The 23,804-nt window shown below is 41.6% G+C and overlaps 1 protein-coding gene across 1 annotated transcript in view; it reads right to left on the minus strand.

The window, feature by feature from the left end:
* The window catches only part of KIAA2012 (KIAA2012 ortholog), a 94,339-nt gene extending 70,766 nt beyond the window's left edge, over positions 1 to 23,573 (minus strand). The window contains exons 1-8 of the mRNA XM_023536003.1: positions 23,490 to 23,573; positions 22,023 to 22,307; positions 10,464 to 10,623; positions 8,517 to 8,672; positions 4,762 to 4,895; positions 3,512 to 3,695; positions 2,741 to 2,883; positions 115 to 283 (exon numbers count right to left, since the gene is read on the minus strand). Coding sequence (XP_023391771.1) covers positions 115 to 283; positions 2,741 to 2,883; positions 3,512 to 3,695; positions 4,762 to 4,895; positions 8,517 to 8,672; positions 10,464 to 10,623; positions 22,023 to 22,307; positions 23,490 to 23,573 — 1,315 coding nt within the window. The remainder of the gene's footprint in view (positions 1 to 114; positions 284 to 2,740; positions 2,884 to 3,511; positions 3,696 to 4,761; positions 4,896 to 8,516; positions 8,673 to 10,463; positions 10,624 to 22,022; positions 22,308 to 23,489) is intronic.
* Between the last annotated feature and the right edge of the window lie 231 nt (positions 23,574 to 23,804).

The following is a 23,804-nucleotide window of genomic DNA, read 5'->3' on the forward strand; positions in this document are numbered from 1 at the left end:
TCTGAAGGGAGTAACCCTGGGAAGGGTCAGCCATGATTTCAGAGAGGGTCGCATAAGCAGGACCCACATCCTAGCATGAGTTCCCTCAAGAGCACCCATCCGTAGGCGACCTACCTCTTCCGTGTGCTTTCTCTTTTGTGGGTTGTTGAGTGTGGAAATGAATCTCCACGGGGAAGATGAGGAGCTCTGCTGGGGGCTCACTGGCTTTAAATTGACTCCTCAGTGGGTCCAGGACTCTGGGTGGTTCTTCTGAGATAGGAGGTAATTTCAAAGCTTTTGAAGCCTGGAGAAAATTTAAAAACAAAACAAAAACCAACATGGCAGGTATTCAAACTCTGCCGTCTGCAGGGGACAGATGACATTGTATCTTATTGTATCTCTAGCACCAAGGGCTGCTGGGTGTAGGTTCACTACCCATGGCGGAGAAGTAGAACTAACCAGCCAGGTATCTAACTAGGGTAGTGCTGCTTTGTTTGGGAACTTGGCTCTGTCCTCCCTTAATCCGGCCTCTGATTCTTCTGAGAAGTATGAACATGATAAATTCAAGAGCCTTTGAGAGGAAATAGTCTTTTTTCTCTTGCAGCCAGGGAAACTAAGCCAGATTGAAGTGATATTAAGATTTCTGTGTATGAAGAATGAAAAATCTCAGCATATGTCATTAAGGTGTCATTCAGTATATAGAAAAGAGGAATGCACATTTGTGTTTGCTTACCTATGTAAACTCTCTAAGCCTCAATTTCTTCTTCTGTAAAATGGGAGGAAACACACTACCTACCTCAAAAGGTTGCCTTGAAGATTAATTGAACTAATGATATGTAGTAACAATAGTGTTTGGAACTAGGTTTATTTCTATAATATTTCTTTGAGAGTAGATTCTTTTTTCATTAGGGTTTAATACCCAACCTTGACACTAGCAGAATATCTACATATCTGTGAACTTCTGTAATATGAACATAGCTAAAAAGAATCACTGTGTGTTAGAATTAGCCACAACTTTAGCCCAGTTTTTGTGTCCAAAAAACCCCCCAAATATGGCGTGTGTATGTGTGTGTGGGAGGGAGGGAGAGAGAGAGAGAGAGAGAGAGAGAGAGAGAGAGAGAGAGAGACTGACCAGAGGTAGTACTAGAGCTTCCTATTTCCAATTATTCAGAAGTTGCTGAAAATTTCTCCTTTTAGTTTGCAGCTTTTAACATATGAACTTGGCTCTATGAAATGTATACATATGCTGGGTTTCAGGGAGTTCAATTTCACAGGAGGAAAAATAAAAATGTTTTTTACTTTTTTAGTGTTCAAAAAGAGAAAAATGATCAGGAATACACGTAGGCATCCTATGTGTTTAGAGTTGAATGAGGAAGGAAATTCAACCAAATACATGCAAAGAAATATTTATAATTTCGAGACAGCAAGAAAACGATTAACCAGATGCATGCACATAGGATCTTTATGTTCCTGGAGACCTTCACTGTCCAGGTGCCAACTGCCCACCAACTGCCCTTTTCTGAATACTGACCTTGTACATTTTGTGTGACAAGGTTTGCATTGAGAAATCTACATGGAAACTCAAATGATTTGTGTGAGGTACGGCTGACAAGCCACGTCTTAATTTCTTCATTCTAATTAAAAATTTACAGAGTTTTCATATAGTGGAAAATATTGCTTTCATTTGCTAAGCCATATAATATACACGGGTTGAGAGAAAGGGCTCGCGTCCCCTGAACCTAGCTCGGTTCTGGGCTGACCTGGGATGTGAGGTAGGGGCCTTTCCTTAGGCCTGCGGTGACTACGGCAGGTCAATCCTGCTGTTTACTCCTGATGCAGAGGAACCTGGGAAGACAGAGGCCCTTCAGGGGTGGTTGGAAAGGTTTAGATCAGCTTAGACACAGGACATCTGAGAAAGTCCTGAGCAGACTGAAAACAACCTCTCTCATTGGCACCAGAACCACCTAGAGTGCCCATGGCTCCCCGAGGGCCACTTCAGATGAAACAAATCCCCACAATTAACTAACGTTGCTGTAGTTCCCAGTCAGACACAAGATCCTTTCACCAAAACGCCTCATCTCCTTTCTTCCTCCCATGAGCCCTATGAGGTTGGCATTATTATCTGTGTACACAGATGAGGTCACTAGCTCAGAGGGGTGAGAGACCTGCTTAAGTTCACACAGCTGTTTTGGGGCAGAGCATTTGGGAGCTCCTGTTTGTTCTCGCTCAGCAGAGGTACCTCCGAACCACCAAAAACCCACATAGAATTGCAAGGCAGGACTGAGACAGAGACAGCTAAGGACATCTCTAAGGAAGAAGTTGTACTTGATTCTTGAAGAGGTTAAACCTACACATTTTACCCTATATTTTCAAAGGTGACAGATCTTCAACTAAGCATAATCTGCTGGATTTGAGATCTCCAGCATTTTCAGTTTGAAGTGGATCGATTACTCACAAACTCAGATTCTGTCCTTACTTATTTATAGATAATGAGCATTCTTTTGCTACCAGAGAGTACATATGCTTTAAGGTAGAATTGGGGGCAGCTGAAATTCCTTGGACATCACTATTTTAAACATTTAGTAAATTACTACAGCTTTATTCCAGCTCCACATGGTGAGCTCAGAAGCGAGCAAGGCCAGTTCTCGGAGACATCTCTTTGAGTCACCTTGTTCTTAGATTAAGATTAATCTTTTAGCTGCAAGAGCACACACACACATACATACACACATACATGCATTCACACACATATACATACAGCCTTTTTCTTCTTCACTTCCCCAGATGTGTTTTTTTCTGAGCCAGCAGCAGATGCTACAGGAGGGAAAAGGCATCTTTCAGCAGGAGGCTCCTGTAACAAGTGGCTGCTTCTGCCCTTGCGGTGTGTCGTATTCTCTTGTTTGTCTGTAGAAACAGGGTGGGAAAGAGATCTTATTAGTTGCAGGTAAGGGGAGGGATGGTTGACTTTCAACTTCTATCACTTTGGGGTTAATAGGAAGAAGGCAAGGAGAACGCTGGGGCACTGAGACAGCCGTGGCTTTGGCTGAGGCAGGTTTGGGAGCCCTCATCTCATTATTTGGTTGGGTTCTTGCTGGCTGAGTGAGAAGATGGGAGAGAATGGTAACAATAATAACAATAGTCGATATGTACTAAGTGCTTAAGTTGGGACGAAAATTGTGCAAATTATTTTACACGTATGAACTCACTTAATCCCCATAATAGCCTTATAGAGGTATTATCATTATTCCTATTCTACAGATGAGGAAACTGAGCTTTAGAAAGATTGAATAATGTGCCCAAGATCATAGCTAGAAAGTGGGAGTCATCTAAACCCAAGCAGTCTGATCGCAGAATGTGCGCGGTTGAGTACTAAGAGCCTGCCCGTCTCATTTTCACCTCCAGCTGAACTTTGCTGTTATTTTCTAAGATGAGTGGCATAAGGAAGTGACACTAGGCCTGCCTCAGTGTTCTCAAATGAACTCAGCATGATTAGGTTTACTCAGATCAACAAGCAAGACATTTGGCTTCTTACCGTTGAGATCTGCCTTCCTATTGGGGAAGGCGCTGCCATAGAATGTAATGTGGGATTTGTCACTCAGGAGCCAAGAATGATCAATTTGGGCATGCCCAAAGGCCCTCCTGGAGGTTTGCTCTGTTTTTTCATTGTGGCTTTCCTTTGAAGCATGTATACAATGGTGATTCTCTGTTGACGTGTCCTAGGGAACGACAGATACACATTCCTGTAAACATGCTTTGTAAAGGAACAGAGCAGGTTCCTTTAACAGTCAGATCTTGTGGCTAGACTTGTAATTCCAAGGATGAAATCTCCCTTGCAGCCTGGGAAGAAAAACATAGTTATAATAACAAGATCTTTAATCCTGTTTATTACAATAAAATATTTTATTATTGATGAGAGAAAGAATGACATTTAACCATGCAATAGTGCTTTATTGCAAAAAAAAAAAAATTAAATCAAAACGAAGCACTTAGTATCATTGTCTTTATCCACCATAATAAAACAAACGCCTCTCTGCTCTCCTCTTCCACCGTGTGACACTTCTCTTCTCCCCTTTTGTGTTCTTATCTGCATATGACCTTCCTGTAAGTCAAACAAGTTTATTCAAAGTAGGAGCGTACAACTGTCATCTTGTACACACACACACACACACACACACACACACACACAGGCCTTAGAGTTTAGAAAGCACTTTTACATTTTAATCCATTTAATCCTCATAGTAACCTTGTGAGATATGTATGATAACAGCTCCATCTTACAGAATAGGTCATTTAGGATCCAAGTTAATTAAGTTTCTCAGACAGGCTCACCACAACTAGTAAGATATAGGACTCAAACCAAGGTTTTTCCAGCTCTAAGGCCAAGTGGTCTTTTTTCTAGAGACTACAGCCGCCTAGATGGGGTGAAGAGTCTAAGGAAGATCTGTGGTCAAATAAGTTTGGAAAGCCACGAGTTAAAGTTAAACTGCCTACTTTACCTGCAGAACGTCTAAAAGATGGTCCATATTCAAATATGCACTGAGACTCTTCATGAGGAGAACATGGTATGCCTCATTTCCCAAACGTATTTAGCCATGAAACCCTTTTTTCAATGGAGCATCTGGCCATGCTAGGGTTCCACAGGTGACATTTTGGGAAACAGTGGTCAGTAGGCTCCAAGTACTCCTGTCTTCTCTGGAGAATCCCAAGAAATGGTGAAGGGAGGGAGCATCCCTTCTGAAGCCATGAAGAGCAATGACAGAGGGGAGCCATTAGAAATGGTACCTCTGCCTGGGTTTTATCTTCCTGCTTCCTGAGTGGCGGCAAGCGAGTCCCCTGACTGCTGTGGTTCTTGGCTACAGAGCTCTGGTCCACGTGTCCGCCAGCCCCAGCTTCCCCTTCATCCAGACCCTGCTGACCTGCAAAGGTGAACAGTGGGTCAGCTTTGTAACAGTGAAGATGGGAATGGTGCTGTCAGCTGCCTCCCTTATGTCTTTTCTGAGCAAAAGTGTTGACTGAGGACCTCGTTTGTCCTCCCTCCTTCTGTATTTCTGCTAATGCCTCCACTGAGGTGGCAGCCAGGTCAGAGGAACTGAACTGCACTTCCCAGGAGGCTAAGGTTTGCGTCTTCCTTTCTTGGACTCAGTTTCCTCATCTGTAAAATGGGGATACTGATGTCCTTCCCTCACTTCTTTGCAGAATTGTCTGGAGTTCAAATAAAATAATGAATGTGACAGCTCTTTGTAAGCAGTGAAGGACTAGTGGATAACAGTGGATAACGGCAGGGTGACCTGCTGCCCTGCTCTTTTGTCATTGAGATGCTTGGTCAGAAGCACTTGATCTCTTGGACCGTCTGCTGGTTGTTTACTTGTGGAGCAACCTCCTCCAAGGGCACCGTGGTAGGACGGCTGCTTAGCTCTCTGCACTTACCCTGTCTGCACAACTCTCGGGAAGGATCTGAGTCAACAGATGACTCCAGCATAGTTAACAAATCTTTCATCATGGTTTAAAGGGTCCTGCAGCTATTGTCATCGCTTACTCAAGGTAGATTTATTGCTGAAACGGTCTGGCAAGCCTTCTTTGTATGGAGCTGCTTTCGCAACACCTTCACTCTCAGCATGCAGCTCTGTGGAACAATGTGGGGTTGTCTTTTCAACCAGGGGCTCTGGAAGCCTCCAGGGACTCTGTGTGTGTTGGAATGCTGGGCTTCTGGAGGCTCCCAGCCAGCCTCACCTTCCCCTATCCTCCCCAACCTTCGTCATCACCTACGTCATTCCATCCTTGGTGTTGTTGGATTTAGAGCCAAATGCCCACTTGTGGGGCTACGCCCTCCCTCAAGCTCTCCTCTGTCCACTGGCTCCTAAGCCTATTTTGGGGCCGAGTTGAGACTGAGAGTGTTGGTGGAACAGATGCAGACTCAGGCTCAGATTCAAAGGGGTGTGTTCAGGTTTTAGATGCCCAGGGAAGCCTGATGAGCCCTGGGGACCCCTCAGTCTGAGGATACCTGGGGCCACATTAGGCCTGTCCCCAAGAGGACCTCAACTCCATATAGAGTGTGGCACTAAAGACCTTTTTTGTGTGTTCCAGAATGATCCTTTGGGGTCGAGCCAGACTTCAGGTTCATCCTTCCTGGTCAGATCTGCCTGGAACTACATGTATTTCTGAGGGTAGGGGAAGTGAAACTCTAGCCAAATGCTACTCCCCTGCTGAACAGTCTTCTGTGGCAGACTGTCTAAGGTGAGGCAGGGAGCATTATGGGTACAGGAATATAGAGAGGCATTTCCCTTTGGCTGTATCCCAGGTGATATCGATTATATGACTCTAGCTATGTGAGGAAAACCGAGATTTTTCTTAGTAAACATCAGCTCTGGCTCATTTGTTTATGCTTAATAGAAGCAGGTTTCCAGGCACGGTGTTAAAAGGTTCCGTTGTTGAAAGGAGGCCACAAAATTTGGTCTCTCTACGTTTCAAATATGGATTCAGATTACTCAAATGATGTGAATTGTGTAATCAATTTAGAGCCCTTAGAAAGATTTTTTTTTTTTTTTTTTTACTTCTGTCGACTCCCGTGATTTTTCACAACAACCGAGACAGGGTGGAATGCAGATGAACAAACTAAGGATCTAGGGAGCATAAGTGACTTGGCTAACATCACATTGTTGGGGGAATCTGGGATTTGCAACCAAGAATTTTGCTATATTTCCAAATAAAGTGTCTGGCAAAGAGAGGGAGGCCAAGGGGAGATGGCATTAAAACCAATAAAATCATGAGTCGGGGATAAAGTTGTAGCCTCTAAATTGTTCTTATTTCTTTACAAATTGACTTTTGGTCCTGTGATCACAGGCAGTTGAGCATTGTAATTAGCTAGTAACTATGCTTTTAAAAATACAAGCTAGGGAGGTCTAGAAGTAATATTTCTTCAGCATTTACTGTATACCAGATGCAGCATTATCCCATTTAACTCCCACATCTAATCCTGTGAAGAAAAGGTGGGAAGGTCATCTCTATTTTGTAAACGAGGAAACTGAGATCCAGAGAAATGGCATGGCTTGGAATCTGGTGCTAATGATCACATATTTAATGCCTTATTCTTTGTTTTCTGCCTGATTGTGATATATGGCATCGATTAGGGAAGTCACGTGATCCTTTAGGTGTGCAGTGGTGATCTCCCCTCAAAATATAAGTACTGGAGTCCACCGTCCAGTGGTTTCAGATCCTTGGGCATCAAAGTCTGGAGACAGTGGGATTTTTGAAGAAAGAGGGTTAAGGCAATGGCAAAGTGGGGTGCCATCTGGAGAAGGGCAGAAGGTCCCAACACAGGAAAATTACTTGGGTCAGTTCACCACTCCCAGGACATGGATGACCCAGAAACTTGATCTCTTCAGTGTGCCCGAATCAACTAGTCTCAGAGATATTGACCCATATTAGCAAAATGCATAGAGACTTATGTATAGACTAGAGTATTAATTTACAAAGAGAAACACAATTGCCTAACAAGCATATTTCCTATAGATGAGCTACATGTGTATCAGGTTATGACCAACTTCCCTGGTGCTGGAGTCAAGACTCAAGGGAGGTATATGGCAGGAATATTTAATGGCACCAGGCTCTGAGAACACGCCACGTTCTTGTCCACTCATTTGATAGACTAGAGTCTTTACTTATCTCGACCAGATTCTTTCCCAAGGATATGGCTCAGTTTGGCACTATCATTGTTTCCGGAAAATGCCTTTTTAATTTCAGAAAAATTAACTTTATATTATATAAGCTCTTGTTTTTTCCTTCTATTTTCTCAAAAACTCTGGTACTAGCCATGGCCCTATTCTTTGTCCATTAGTGCCACCCAGTCATCTTTTCCCAGCTCCCTTAGCAAAGGTAACTCTGGCTCTTTTAATGTTTCAAGAGCCCAAGAATAATATTGACAAATAAAATGCCCATGGTACAGACAGCATATAGTAATTTTCTGTGCAATAATAAGGTCAGTCTTTTTATGTTCATTACAGAGGTGAACAAACAGAAGCTCAAAGAAGTCAAGTGACTTGCTCAAGATACATATCTAGTAAGAGAGAACAGCCACTGCAATTGAGATTTCTGGCTCCAAAGCCTGTATTTTTCTTTTGATGTTGACATAAAACCACAGGATTAAAGAATGTTAGAATGGAATAGACCTAAGAAATGATTTAAAATCTAGGGTCTAGACCTGCACTATCCATTACCATAGCCACTAACTACATGTGGCTATTTAGATGTAAATTAGTTAAAAGTAAATAAAATTGAAAAACTCTGTTTCACAGTTGCACTACCTACATTTCAAGTGCTCAATAGCCACATGTAACCAACAGCTACTATATTGGACAGCCCATATAGAACTCTCCACCATTGCAGAAAGTACTGTTGAACAGTGCTTGTCTAGACTAATGCCCTCACTTTATAGATAAGGACAATGAAACTCAGAATCCCTAGACCTTACTTTGGGAAACTGCATTTTAAGGTGTTAAAAATCTAAATATTTGAGGTCTGGTTATAAAATCAGCATATACCTTGTTCAAAAGATTTTCCTTGTTGAATCCAAAATGGAGGGAAGACAGGCAGGAAATGGTATTTTGGGGGTACACCTGAAAGATCCTGTTGTGGCCTGAGATTCTTTGGTACAGTAAGGTGACTTTCCTGGAGCAGCACAGAATCCTTGATGTATCCTGAAGAATAAGTCAGGAGTTACTGGTGGAAATAATGGTCACCAGTCTACAGTTCTTAGAGATAACTACACTAGTTTTGGCTCTGGACATTGACCATTAGAGAAGACAATTATAAGATGCTAAGGATTAAAAAATCAGATAGCACCCACAGAAGGTTCTCTATCCAGTGTCTTGGGTGTTTCCAGTCCTGTGCCACATGTATGCTTCTTCCACTCCACCATTCCCAAGACCTGGGTCTCCCTGGTGAAAGAGATGTGGCTGCTTCTTTGGGGTCAGGAAAAGAGCTCCTCTTGCCTCAGGAGGAGAATCCAAAAGTTTCTTCTGGAGACCCCATGATTCTCAATCTAGTCATTGTACAAGTATTTGTTGAAGCCTTACCAATGGTCCCATCCCTTTGCCAGGCAGCAGAGTAGATACAGAAGCAGCAGCCATGGGCCATTTTTAAAGGCGCTCATTGTTGGACAGAAAAAGCTTTATTGTGCTCAGCTATGAGGTCACCCTCAAGAGGGGCTTTGGTGAGATGATGGCAAGGGGTCAAAGAATGTACTTACACATGGGTCTTTACTTAAACCACACATTGTAGCCATATGACTTCCATAGAGGAGATCTGAGATGTTTTTATATATTAAGGAGGTCTCTTAGCCTTGAAGGTATTGGGCCCAGGCCATGAGGCAGTGGCCTGCTCTGCCCTCTGCCCCACCCAATGATACACATATCTTTGGTTAAGAGGCTCTTTCTCATGAGTGTTAAATAAATGGAACTGACTATAACTCTGGGCCTGCCTTGAAAGTAAAACCAAATACTATTCAAGCCCACATCTCTCATTTTCCTTCGAGTCATCACTTATTAGGGAGAGAGTTTTCTCTCCTTTCCCAAGGTAAACCTATAAAGCGAGAAGAAAGTCAGTTTTCCTCTGGTCCTGCCTGTTTGTTGGTGCTGAGAAAATGACAAACAGCTGAGTGAGCACTGGCAAATCACTTCTCCCATCCCCAAAGGTTTGCCAAATCAAATATGAGCTGTCTAGTTAAAATCAAATTTCAGATAAACAATGAATACTTTTTTAGTAGAAATATGTACCAAATATTACTTAGGGGTGTGTGTGTGTGTGTGTATGTGTGTGTGTGCTCACTAAATCTGACAACTCTGATCCCCAACCATTTCCTGTTTTCATTTTTAAGCCTTTATTTACAGAGTGCCTTTGGGGTCTTTGTTCAGCAGAAGGGTGTCCATCTCGCTCCTAAATGGATTGTGCTGGAGAGCCGCCATCTTTAAGAGGAGAAAGCCTAACATTTCCACTTCCTGGAGGAGCTGAGATCACTTCAGAAGGGGAACTTGGGGATGTCGGAAAGAATGTGGAGCTGGGGGTGTGGGGAGGATCTGGCTTCTGGTCCCAGCTCTGCTTTTGGCCTAATAACTGTGAACAAATTACTTTGTCCCCCTGGGCCTCTTTTTCTGTACCTTGTAAAAGATAGAGATTGAACTTGGGAATCTGAAGTTTCTGAGTGGGGAAGGTTGGGAAGAAAGGTCTGCTTGGGATGTGGAGTGTAAGATTGCTGAGATGAGCTACAGTGAAGGCAAGACTCTGGGTTTTACATTTCTCTGCAAACGTGAGAAAGGATACAGGGTGAAAGCTATGATAGAGGCTTGTGGATTACTGAGCTTCAGCTCCTTTGCTTTTACACAAAATTGGGCCTGAAATTCTGGTGTTTTAAATGTTAATGGAAAACACACTCACACCAGAATGTGCGGTGGGGCAGTCCAGGGTGTACCTCCTCCCATTTACCCACTGACCTGCACATTGGAGCCTATACATGGTGTCAGGGGGCCATGTCCGCAAGAGGCCTCGGAGATATCTCTTGGCCGAATAACCAGGCTGGATCTGCCGCTGGGCCTGGCTCTCTGGTGGGCTTCGGAAGTGAAGATACGGTTGCCAGGCTCTGTCCTGCTCCCTCTGTGGGGACACCAGTCAAGAAACAGCATGGCTGCTGAGCCCTGAGTCTCCTGTTAATACAGGCTGGTTAGGACAATCCTCATCAGTAATCCAAGAGACTCCTGGAAGGTGCTGGAAGGCACCAGAAACAGATGTCTTAGCCAACAGACATAAACCAAGAGCGCACAGAGCAAAGCTCTAAAAGGCCCCTGCAGATTTGCAGTTGGAAGGAGAAAGAAAAATGAGAAATACCAGACCCCATTTTGAGATGGAGCATCAGAAAAGAATAAAGAGCCTCAAAAGAAAGCACATTACTTAGTCCAGCATGTAGAAATCATTTTAGTACCTTAAAAAGTGGCCCAGGGCAGCAATGGGAAAGCCAGCCTCACAAATCAGTATCGTTATTCAATGCTTGTAATATGAATAATGGGACAGACAAACTATGTCCATGTTCACAGGGAGTCTGGCATTTTAAAAATATCTGGCTCTGATGAAATTTCATTTCAGCCAGGGAGAATTTTCTGGGAATCTACCTGCCAAAGTCAGTCCCACAGTGCAAGACATCACGGGGAGTAAATGCGAATAGTAACATCTTACACTTGGCTAGGGATTTGTATGATACAAAGCACTTTCACCTCATTATAATCCTTTAAGGTGGATGAGTTAATATTATTACCACTTAAACGATGCAGAAAGTCTCTAAGGATGATCAGTTAAGCACAAGAATAGCAAACATGTGATACTTGTGTTGACATCTCTCCCTTTCCCTCTTGTCCATGGCAGACATCACCAATTAATTATGGCATTCTTGACTGATTAACTGATTATGATCTCAGAACCCTTCTCTTTAAAAACTTTTTTAATTGAGGCATACTTTATATACAATAACATGCATAGAGCCTAAATGTTTAGTTTAATAAAATCTGACAATTGCAAATGCCTTTGTAACCACCACACAAAACAAAATATAGAACATTTTTATCAGTCCAGATAATTCTCTCATGTCACTTTCTAGTTGATGTCTCCCCACTCACCAGATAATTACCATTTTCAGGTGAGGTCAGTATGTCACTGGCTTGAGTTTCCTTGCCATATCTTGCCAGAATTTACCAAGGAAAGATTATGGTTAAAAAGAAAAGAAAAGAAAAAAGAAAAATATGATGGAAATATAAAACCTGCTTGATGGGGGAGAGGAGGCTTGGATTTTTGCTCTGCTGAGCATAGCTGTGGTTTGCTCCGGTTCTGATGCATTCAGGACATGAAAATGCCACAGAAGGGCAGCCCACAGCTGTAGACGAGGATTGAAGACCACCAGCGAGACTCTTCTTCAGTTAAAAAGAGGGCTGAGAAGCCAAAGTCCACAACATGAGGGGACACCTCAGCTGGGGAGAGAGAAACAGGTATCCAGGACATTCATTCACTCATTCATTCAACACTTAAAATGTACCCAGCACTATGTCAAGCACTGAAGAAAAGAGGATGAATAAGACAGATTGATGATTCATAAATAAAGTAAAAGATGAAAGAATGCATGGCTTATTCAATTGGCTCTACACTCAAGGAATTTGTATATTAAATGGATGCTTGGAATCCAAACATTGAGCATCAACTGGTACTTGATGTCTGGACAGTTTATGTGGCAGGTACTTAGAGCATAAAAAGAGCCTGAAAAATTCAGCCCCACATAAATCCTGAAGCTTTTTCCAGAGGACAAGAAAGAAAGAATTGTAGGGAGAGCAGTGGAAGCAAAATGACTTAAGTTCTTTCACTCACTCCCTTTCTTCATTTGGTTATACATAAATATTTGTTGAGCACCTTCTATGTGCCAAGCACTGTGTTAAGCCCTGGAATTATGGCACCATTAGATCCAAGACCTTTTCTGGGTGAACTGAAACTTCATTTCCTCTCTGTAAATCTTTGCTTCAAATGAATTCTCTGTGAATGCAGCAAGACCAAGCCTCCTTTAAGATGCCACGGCCCCTGTGCAGATGGCAGGATGCACTGTTTGATCTGGACAAGAGCCCTTGTTGTTTCTCATTAGTGGATATTTCTGAAGCACCAGCTTGGTTCTGGAGCTTTACTGGGTAGCTCGCTCAATGGGGCAGGGAGTTGCCGAGGAGAGTTAGGGAATTCTTGTCCTGGAATTGGGGATATCTAAATACATTTTTGCTTAGAGTTTGAAAGCTGATCTTGGCTTCTGCATTAGTTTCCTATCGCTGCTGCAATAAATTACCACACACTTACTGACGTTAAATGATACAGATTTGTGATCTTACAGTTCTGGAGGTCAGAATTTGAAATGGGTCCGCCTGGGCTAAAATCAAGGCGTTGAAAGGGCTGTGTTCTTTCTAGAGGCTCTAGGGAAGAATCTGCCCTTTGCTTTTTCCAGTTTCTAGAGGCTGCCTGCATTCCTTGGCATATGGCCCTTTCCTCCATCTTCAAAGTCAGCAACTTTGGGCTGAGTCCTTATGATGCCATCTCTCTGGTTCTCCCTTTTGATCCCTTCTTCTACTTGTAAGAATCTTTGTGATTACACTGGGCCTGCCAAGATAATCCAGGATAATCCTCCTGATTTAAGGCCATTTGATTAGCAAACTTAATTCCATTTGCAGCTTTAATTTCCCTTTGCCATTTAACCTAATATATTTGTAGGTTCCAGGGGTTAGGACATACCATAGCTTCGTCATTTTTTTCCAGTTTTCTGGTTTCTCTTAATAGTTTCTCAAATTATGCCTGTAAAGTTGATTGATAAATTTCACATCTCATTGGATAACTAAAGCACTGAGGAAGGCCTAAGGCCTGCTTGGGGCTACTCACCCTCTTCTCATACATATTTCTCCTTTCCTTCTCCAACATCTTCAACCACTAACCACCCATCCAAAACATAAAAGGAGACAGAAGGGAGCAGGAAGGGAGTTTCTGGAACAGAGAAATAAACGACAGCGGGAGGCTGGCTGTGGATGGCTCCAGACTGCTCAGGCCTGCCTTGGTTTTCTCAGTCAACCCCAGCTTCTGATTTCTTCTGAAATGAATAATTAGTGTGCATGGAGTGGGCTTCCACACTCCACCGAGAGGGCTTCCTTTAAGGTAGGAATAGTTCCTGCCAGCCACCTTCCTGGTCCTCACCTGGCCTCCGTATGCAGAAGGGTGAAGGGGACACCAGGCACCTGTCCCCATCCTTGCTGTGGCTGTCATTTCCACCCTACCTTGGTGCTGGCAGGCTACAGTTATCAGATGATAGAGGGACCTGGTGCGGGCTGTGCTCCCACATGGCAGATATGGGATGGCAGGGGGCCAGAGTTCCCAGGAAGGCAAGAAAGCCAGCTGCCATCTTACCTCAGAGGGTGGCCAGCCTTTGTGTGCAGGAGTCGACAGAGGGGTGTCCAGCGATAAGTCCAGCAACCCCGGGTCTGGCAGACGAAGCCCTCCACGAATGGACCCTACCCATTTCTCTGGTACATTTCCAATTAAGAGAGACAAGTGTCTAATTACCCTGACTTTCCTCTACTTGCTCTCCCCACTAGGACTTCATTCATTCATGCCCAGAAGGTTCCTCTCCACTATTTTTACCACAAGATTCAGCTCAAATTCTATCTCCTCCAAGATGCCACTCTAGATTTTCCTAGGAAGAAGCAATCACAATGTCTACCCTCTTTATACGTCGACAGCATATTAATAAATTGTATTCTAGCTCCTCTCATAGGCTGCGTTATATCAAGTATCATGGGACACAAATCTGCCTCCTTGACCAGATTGTATACCCTTGCTGAGTAGAAGTTATGGCCTCCCCAACCACAGCCTAGCAATTAATATGTCCATCCAGCAACTCTTTGTTGAGTATCTGCCATGTGTCAGGCACTGTTCTAGGCACTGACTAGTTAATAATTACTCAAGATGTTAGCTCAGTTGAATGGAAGTCTCCAAAATGTCTGGACTTGCCTGCTGACCACTCGTGTCTCCAGCTGCTCACTTTGGCCAGAAGTCTTTCTCTCAGGAGTGCAGTTGGTGTCCCCTGACCCCTCAGTCAGGCTTGTTGCAGTCGGTGTGCTCTGGCAAAGACCAAGCCTTAGAGCAGAGGGTGACTGACTATCATTGTTGCACCTGTGCAGGTGCGACCGGAACCAGCCTTGGGGGTACCAGGTGAGTGCAACTGGAATAGAGGTGGGGGCGAGGTGGGAGGGAGGAGATGTGCAGGCACTTGCAGCTGTGCCTGGAAAGACTTTTCCAGTCCAGCCTGACTTTAATCAGCCTTGCAGAAACACTGCCACTCTCAGCCAGCTCTTTTCTCTGCAGGTTTTATTTCTGAGATTCTGTGCAAATGATGTCATCTCTCCCACATATCTTTGGTGACCATGTGCTCTTAGAGATCAGACCATTAAGAAGAGAATCATGAAGTGGTCTGAATTTTTCCATAGTTGCAATGTTATGACAGGGTTTGATTCCTGACCAAACCATTTTATGTGAAATATTTGACCAGCCATATGTCACAAAAGCAAAGGTACAGCAAATAGAATTGAAAACAACAAAACTTAAGCTCCAGTTCCTATGAGAGTTCAGTCTGCCTGCGTTTGAATCTTGGTTCCATCATTTACTGCATGACTTTCGGTAAATTACTTGACCCATCTTGTCTGTTTCTTCCTCTGTCAAATTAGGATGATACAAGTACACACTTCACATGCAAAAAGGTGAAGTTGGACTCTTACCTCATGCTATATACAAAAATTAACTTAAAACTACAACTATAAGACTCTTAGAAGAAAACATAGAGGAAAACTTCATGACATTAAATTTGGCAATGATTTCTTGAATATGACACCAAAAAAATAAAAAAGAAAAGAAAAAATAGATAAGTTGGACTTCATGAAAATTTAAAACTTTTGTGTATCGAAGGACACTATCAACAGAGTGAAAAGGCAGCCCACAGAATGGGAAAAACTATTTGCAAATAATATATCTAAGGGATTAATATTCAGAATACATAAAGAACTCCTACAACTCAAAAACCAATGATCTAATTGAAAAAAATGAGCAAAGGACTTAAATAGACAATTCTCCAAATAGATATACAAATGGTCAATAAGCACATGAAAAGATGCTCAATGTTACTTGTTAGGAAATCCAAATCAAAATCACAATGAGATACCACTTCACACCCATTAAAATGGCTATTATTAAAAAAAAAACAAAAAAAAAAACAGAAAATAACAAGTGTTGGTGTGGATGTGGAGAAATTGGAACCCTGTGCATTGCTGATGGGAATGTAAAATGATGCAGACTGTTATGGAAAACAGTATGGTGGTTTCTCAAAAAATTAAAAAATAGAATTACCGTATTCTACTTGGTAATTCTATTTGGTATTCTATTTGGTGAACCAGCAATTCTACTTCTGGGTATACATGCAAAAGAATCAAAAGCAGAGACATAAACAGGTATTTGTGCACCCATGTTTAAAGCAGCATTATTCACAATAGCCAAAACAATAGCGGAAGCAATCTATGTCCATCAACTGATGAATGAATAAAAAATAAAAATGTGGCAGAAACATTTAGAGGATCATTATTCAGCTTTAAAAAGAAATTAATTCTAAAACAACATGAATGAATCTTGAAGGTATTATGCTAAGTGAAATAAGCAAGTCACAAAATACTAAAAGGAATCAACTATTATATGATTCCATTCATATGAGATACTTAGGTGATGGGGAGGGGAAAATAAGGAATTATTGTTTAATGGGGACAGAGTTTTAGTTTTGCAAGATGAAAAATGTTCTGGAGATGGATGGTGGTAGTGGTTGTATAGTAATGTGAATATACTTACTGCTACTGAACTGTATACGTAAAATGATTGAAATGGTAAATTTTATGTTATATGTTACAGCAATAAAAAAAGTACACACCTTATAAAGTTGTGAGGATTTTAAATGAGATAATAAGTGTAAAATGCTTAGAATGATAATGAATATAACAGTGTTATATAAGTGTTAGCCTTTATTATAAATATTCTTTAACTGTTGGTTATACAAGGCAACCAATGGATGAAGTACATAAAGTCTAGAAAACTAGTGGTTTACGGGATCATATACATTACTTACAATGAACATGTCACATATAACCCCGATTGATTTTAATAAAAATCTAATTTGTTTCTTAGAATTGTAAAGGGTTTTAAGGGATGTATTGGAAGACCCAGATCCCTTTTTAAAATGCTGTTAAAGCAGGAGAGATGCTTCTTTTCTCTGGAGCATGTGGAATCTTCAAAATCAGGCCCTCTAGGGGTTAAGAGTGTGGTTTTGGAATCAGTTGTCTGGGCTCAAATCCTAGCTCCACAACTTAGATGTGTACCTTTGGGCAAGTTAATTAACTTTAAGCCCTAATTTTTCCTCCTACAAAATGGAGGTAATACTAGTACCCAGCTCATAAGCTTGTGCAGATTGAGTGAGGTTATAGAGATATAATGCTTGGCATACACTAAGCACTCAATAATATTTAGCTATATTGACAATACCTTTGACCTCATTATCATGGTTGACCTATAATTCTCTCCTGATATTTCCTATTTCTAGGTTTATTAAAGGCTCCAAGTACAGGTGCTCAGGAGCTGCTCAAATGAAGGACACTAGGCAAAAGGAGTGTAGTCAAGTCAATCTTTCTCCTGTTTGCTGCTCCGGTGCTACCCAAAACTTTGTTGATGGCCATCAGAGCACCGATCACTTTTTGGGGACACTGTCAAACAAGTAGCATGTTTTTGATTAGGACCTGCAAAAAGATCATCCTCTTGATTTTTGGCAAAAGGATAATTTATTATTCTTCCTACTTTTATCTATTTTTCTCTTTTGTATGATGAGCCATCATATTTAGGATGGAAAAATAAACTCTACTCAAAAACATATTTCTTACAATATTACTCGATAAAATAGTAGCCTGAAGGTACCTTCATGGGTTGGACATTGGCTAAAAACTCCAACTAGAGTTGAGCAACTTGAATATCAAGATGCAGGGAGAAATGAGGCAATATAGAATGAGTAGGGACATATTCAGTGGAACATAGTTGACGATACTTTTAAATATAACCACATTTATAAGGGTGATGGTAGAAGCAATACAACCTTGGCTGAAATCAGTAATAGTAATTTAAATCTTGTTTATCCCTCAATGAGATAGAGACATGGGATATTCTGTAAATTAAACTTCTAAAACAAATTATTTTTAATGCATCATTTAATCAATGTTTCACTGTTAGAAGCCAAAGAATTAAAGGCCTCAAAAAGAATGGTTTTAACTTTGGGAATGTTGAACAATATTTCCTTTTGTTAAAAAAAAAAAAAGCAACATATCTGCATGTATCTAGATGTATGAGAACTCTGACATCTAGCCTCTCGACTTAGCATTACCTTTGTACATTAGGAAGTTGGGTCATCAAGAAAGTTAAAGAGTAGGTGTATGTTGAGCCATAAAACCTAGACAAATTGCCACATGCATGTCATTAGATCCATATATAGAACTGGAGATGATGCGAGATGCTTTAAAAATTTAATTGCACTTCCTTGTGACAGCTTCAATTCTCACAGGTCTGAATGGAGCCTATGTTTTGTAGGTTTCCGGATTCACAGTTCAGCCAGTACAGATACTTCCGTAAGCAACACTACTTTATCCACTAACCATCCCCCCACTTTTTCTTCCTCCCCATTTTGGCTTTTTTTACTATGAGTATGGTGTTTTTAACTCTTGAACTTGCTATTGGACAAGGAAATACTGAGCCTGCAGAACAGATGGTGTGGTTATTGGTGGGCTCAATTTACAGCACTGTTTCTATTCCATTTCCCTTCTTGATCCCTCCGGGCTGTCTAGGGTCAACCTTGCTTTCTCTTTCACTGTTTACTCCCTTCAAAGCCATATATTTTAATTTTATTTTTAAAATTCCATGACTTAAAAAATAATGTTTGGTAAAAAGATATTATGAGTTAAAATATGATTTATGATCCCACCTGCCATGGTTAAATTTTGATGTGTATCTGTCTGCTTGTATAATTTTTAAGAACTGAAATTACATTAGAGAAGTGGTGTTTTCTATACTGCTTGGTCTCAAATTCTGGTGCAGTTATGCACCAGCTGTACAATCTTGAGTGAATTAGTCAAACTTTCTGTGCTTCAATTTACTCACCTCTAAAATGGGATCATAATAGTATATATCCCCAGGATTCATAGAAAGCATACATGAGATATACACGGAAAACACTTAGAAGAGTGGCAGGAACATAATAAATTCTCAAAGAAAATGTTAATGAATATTGGTATTTTTATTAGATGAATATTATTTAGTAACCTACTTTCAAAAAAATACTATGAATATCTTCTCATGTTATTCACTAATACATGACTTTCTTTTCTGACCCAAAGTCTATTATATGACCATAATTTATTTAATCAATGTTTCATTGTTGGGCATTTGTTATTTTCAATATTTTGTTTAGTAATAAATAATTCCACAGTAAATATTCTTGTGCACAAATCTTTGGGCTCATCTCTGATTTTTTTCCTGAGGCAAATTACTAAAAGTAGAATGCCGAATCAAAGAATATCACTCCTTTTTTAAGGCTTTGCAAAAATACCTTCAGAAATGTCATGTGAATTTGCGCTCCTAAATTATTAGACAGCTCATTTCCCCATAGCCTTCCCAGCACCAGATATTATGATTTAGAAACTTTCTTACTGGTCTGCAGTTTTCATAATTAGATGGTCTTCTGTAGTTTCCAGAACTCTCCTCTTCTCAGATGTTCATTTTTTAAAAATCCTAAGCCCCTTTTGAGTTGCTTCTTTTCTTATTTTAATCTACCATGTCTTCTATCATAAATTCATGCCTTGTTACTTACCATTCTCAACCTGTTGTTTTCTTGTTGATTTCTTCACATCATTTCCCTTCTATCCATTTGGGGTGGACCACAATGTTCTGCTTTGTTCAGGTATGTGATGAATAACACAGAACAATGGGAACTTTTTTTTCACTAAGCCCAAGTGTAACCAAAAATAAATCCATTCTCCCTAAAGACTCATCTCCTTTATAAAGTAATAAGATCCTTGTTGCCTGAAATATTTAAGCCATATAGACAAGCATGTGAAAGCTGTGGAAGGTATTTTTACTTTGGGCAGTAAGTTAGCCTACGTATCACTGTTCAGCCAGGAAAACAGAAACCACTCTAAATATTTAATTAAACACAGAAGGAGAGCTCAGAAGCCAAAAAGATGGTGAAGCAACACTGAGATTACTAACCTCAGGAAGCCAGCACCACTCTTAAACTAAAAGACGGAAGGAAGAGCAGGTGGTATCACCTGGAAGAACCTGGAGCTACAGTGGGCCTGTCTGTTGGGAGCTGTACCACAGAGGTAATGTAGGTGCTTCTCACCACTACAGGTTGAATGGAAGGGGAGAAATACCCTGCTTTTTTCTTCTCTTTCTCTAATCTCCTTCCAATGTCTTCCATTGGCAAAGCCAGTTAAAACAGATGCTTGTGGAAGTATATGTAGCCTGTGGTCAACCCCATGGTGATGCAGAGCAGAGTAAGGTAAGGGTGAGGAATAGATGTCAGGGCAAATAGGGCAAGGCCTGGCGCAATTACCTCTGGAGGCCAAGTCCACAGACAACAAGGCAAAGTGCAAAGCATGCTGGTCCTGGAGAGGTAGGCAGTCCCAGGTTTGAATACTGGCTTTGTCATTTACAAGGTTTAAGACCTTGGCCAAGTCACTTAACTCTTCCAAACCTCAGTTTTTCATCTATGAAACGGAGCAAGAAAAATCGTATTTCTCAGGGTCGTTGTGAAGATTAAATAAAATAATAGCTATAAGATAATAATGAGCATTCAATACAATTTGTTTCCTACCACCCAAGAATTTATGATTTTAAGACAAAGGACAATTGGGCATTTGGTCAAGATCATTAAGATTCTCTGTATTTTGAAAGAAGGAAAAGGGGCAGAGGAATTTTTCCTTTGGAAACTCTGCCTAGGGAAGGGCAGGTGATACATTGCTCAAAAATGATACTGAGAGATGATCTAAGAAACATTGAAATTATCATGCATAATCAATTCATTCATTCCAAAAACATTTATGGATACTCGCTATTTTCTGAAAGTGATTTAGACATTGTCCCTGCACTCAAGGAGATGGCAACAGATGGGTGAAGAGATAAATCACAATGCTTGATAGTATGGGAATGTTTAGAGAGGAGGGAGCAATGAGATAACTCTGCCTACGGAAGTGGGAAAAGGCTTCGGTGAGGAGATGCCATCTGAGTTGCATTTTGAAGGGTGAGCAGGAGTTTTCCTGCTGTAGAAGCACATGTAAAAGCATAGAGTCATGAAAAGGCATCGAGTGTTTGGGGAATTGTAAGCTATTCACATTGGTGGGAACTTGAGGGGTCGATAGTCAAGACAGAGGTAAGAACAAGTGGCAGGAGGTGGCTCCACAGTGTAGTGGTTAGCACGTCTGCTTTGCATGCAGAAAGTACCGGGGAGCCACGGACCGTACCCGCAGGACCTTGGGAGGGGACGCTCCGCCTTCAGAGATTCAGTTTTTAAGGAGGAAACGGTGACATCCATGGGTCAGGGGTAGGGGATGGGAATTAAAGGAGCGGGGAGAATAAGTGGCAGATGTGGCTAAAAATGAAAGAGAAAGTCAGTGTGCGAAGGGCCTGGTATAAGTAGCTAATGACTTTATCCTGTGGGAAATAAGAAGCCAGTAGAGACTTTTAAACTTTTAAACTAACCCACCATCAGTAACCTGGAATTTCATAAAGTGATACATCTTCCCAGCCTCTCTCATGGCTTCAACCACAGGGCTGATGCATGCAGTTATATAAAGCAGGGGCCATGTGTCCATCTCATAGACTATTCGAAAGTATGAATCAGAAAAATGAGCACAGGGGTTTTCCCTGAATATTAAATTCAGAATGGAAAAGTCATTAATTTATCCTGCAGATGCTGACAGGTAAATATTAAAATCTTTTCCCTCTCATTTCCACAATGCCAAGGACATTGGAGATGTGACGCTGCTGCTTGTGACTATGAGACAGGATTTCAAGGATTCTGATGAAACATCTGCTCGCCTGGATCTGTCTGAATGCTGAAAAGGACTTTGTGCTACTCTAATGAAAAGGAAAACAAAACAAAACAAAAAATGACAATAATATAGCCCTTTATGCTTTTCAAAGCCCTTTCACAAACATCATCTCATTTCAGCCTTGTGACAACTGTGTGTGTGGCAGATAAGGCCAAGAGTACAATCCCATTTTAGAGATGTAAAAATGGAGGTCTGAGAGTTTCTGACTTTCCCTGGGGTCTGAGAAACACTTACAAGCCAGAGCTACATCTGAATTTCTAGACACGCAGACCAGTGCCTTCCCCGAACCTGGGACAGTGCTTTGCCTACCTGCCTCCTTCCATATGCCAGGATGGCTTCTTTGAGGTCCCGAAGTGTGTGCACTTCAAGATCCAGCCTCTTCCTGTGGCCTTTGGAGCGATAGGGGCCTTTTCTCTTCTCTTCGGGTGTCCATGCTGATATGGCTAAACCTTCTGAATAGAGGATCAGGGCACCCTTTCTAGTACTGAATGTTTTAGGGAGAAAGAGGGTCCATGTGTGCTGGTTGGGGTTGCCCTCATCCTGCGGTTTGCTGACCAGGACGTAATCTTCTGGGGACTTCCAGTTCAGGTAATCCTGCAATAGAAAGAAACCACCGTGTTGATTTACTGAGGATGGCAATTTCTTTTAGCAAATGCTCGAGGTGTTGGACATTATTTTAGGGACTGGTTTTCTCTGAATTGCTCACATGGGGTCGCAGAACACAATCACTCCTCTCAGCAACTGATTTTGTTCACCACATCTCAGAATTTGTAGAACCCATGGCACAGTTCTATTTTACCCCAAGTAACTTTCAGGAGGACCACTCATGCCTGGAGGCTTGAAAAGGGTCGAGTGTAGGTTATAGGCCAGTTAAAGTTTCCTGGTATGCAAGTAAATAGTCAGAATCATCAAGGGCAGCAGATAACTTTGAAATCAGACCCAGACTAGCTGGCAGTTTAAAGAGGAGTAAGCCATTCCAACCCATCACTTCAGCTGTATAGGGGAAGAATTTCTATACATTCCAGATGCTATGTAACTTTATCTAATATGGCTATTTAGGAGGCTATAATGTAGTTACATATCTTGTAAGTAAGTAAATACCGTTGGCCACAGAGGTCTTTTGAAACTCTATATGTTTTTTAATACAGCAAAAGACAAATATCATGACAAACTACCATGACAATGGAAATCTGTGTGATTCAAAAATTTTCAAAGTACCCCCAGTGGATTTCCTATTCCTGGCAGAATTCAATGAAGTAAAGTTACAGTACGACAAGGGAATTTTGCCACCACTTTTAAATATTCTAATACGAGAAAATTTTTTGCCTATATTAAATATGAATCCTGTGGGTTGAATTCCAGAAAGTTCAAGGAAGCCATTGAAATGGCAAGAACACACACAGCATTTCAACCACAGAGCATAGCTTCTGAAAACCAAATAGCCATCAGCTTGCCTAGAACCCAGGTGGAAATTCTGGTCGTGACCCAAGCCATCCAAATTCTAGATAATCCGGAATCTCCTTCAGTCTAAAGGCAGTGAGGCTGTACGTCAATGGGCAAGGGGAAAGAAGAGGGTCCTAAGAGGCAATCTCGGTGTTTCAGGCCAACCACCTTATCTTCCTGAGTTTCACCAGGAAGGAGGGAAGATATACTAAAGACCCCCGCCACCTCACTGACAAAACAAACCCAAACGCACGTGGCTCAGCCCCAAATGGAAAAATAGAGCGTTCCTCTCCCATACCCCCAAATGTGCCTTTATTCAGCTGTAACACTCACCTCTGGTTCAAAATAGACTTCTAACTTCTGTTTGTTCTGGACCAGCTTCCCGTGTCCCCGGCTCAGGAGAGAGAGCGTGAACATGTTTTCCCTCTGACCACCCTTCTCAAGGGCAGTTCATCTTGGTTTTGAAGGCTGAAAACTGGTCACACCTCAAGGTTTCCTGAGCTCAGCAGGGAGCCCAAGGAGACCACAAACACTGGGCCTTTTATTAAATACATTTTCCCTCGTACAGCAGCTTCTTAATAACAACCAGCCACACAGTTTAGACAGTGTGTGTCTTTGTCAGGAGAAAAAATAAACCGCAAAGCCAAA

The sequence above is a fragment of the Pteropus vampyrus genome, unplaced genomic scaffold (assembly GCF_000151845.1).
Source record: "Pteropus vampyrus isolate Shadow unplaced genomic scaffold, Pvam_2.0 Scaffold146, whole genome shotgun sequence".
In the NCBI taxonomy this organism is placed as follows: domain Eukaryota; kingdom Metazoa; phylum Chordata; class Mammalia; order Chiroptera; family Pteropodidae; genus Pteropus; species Pteropus vampyrus.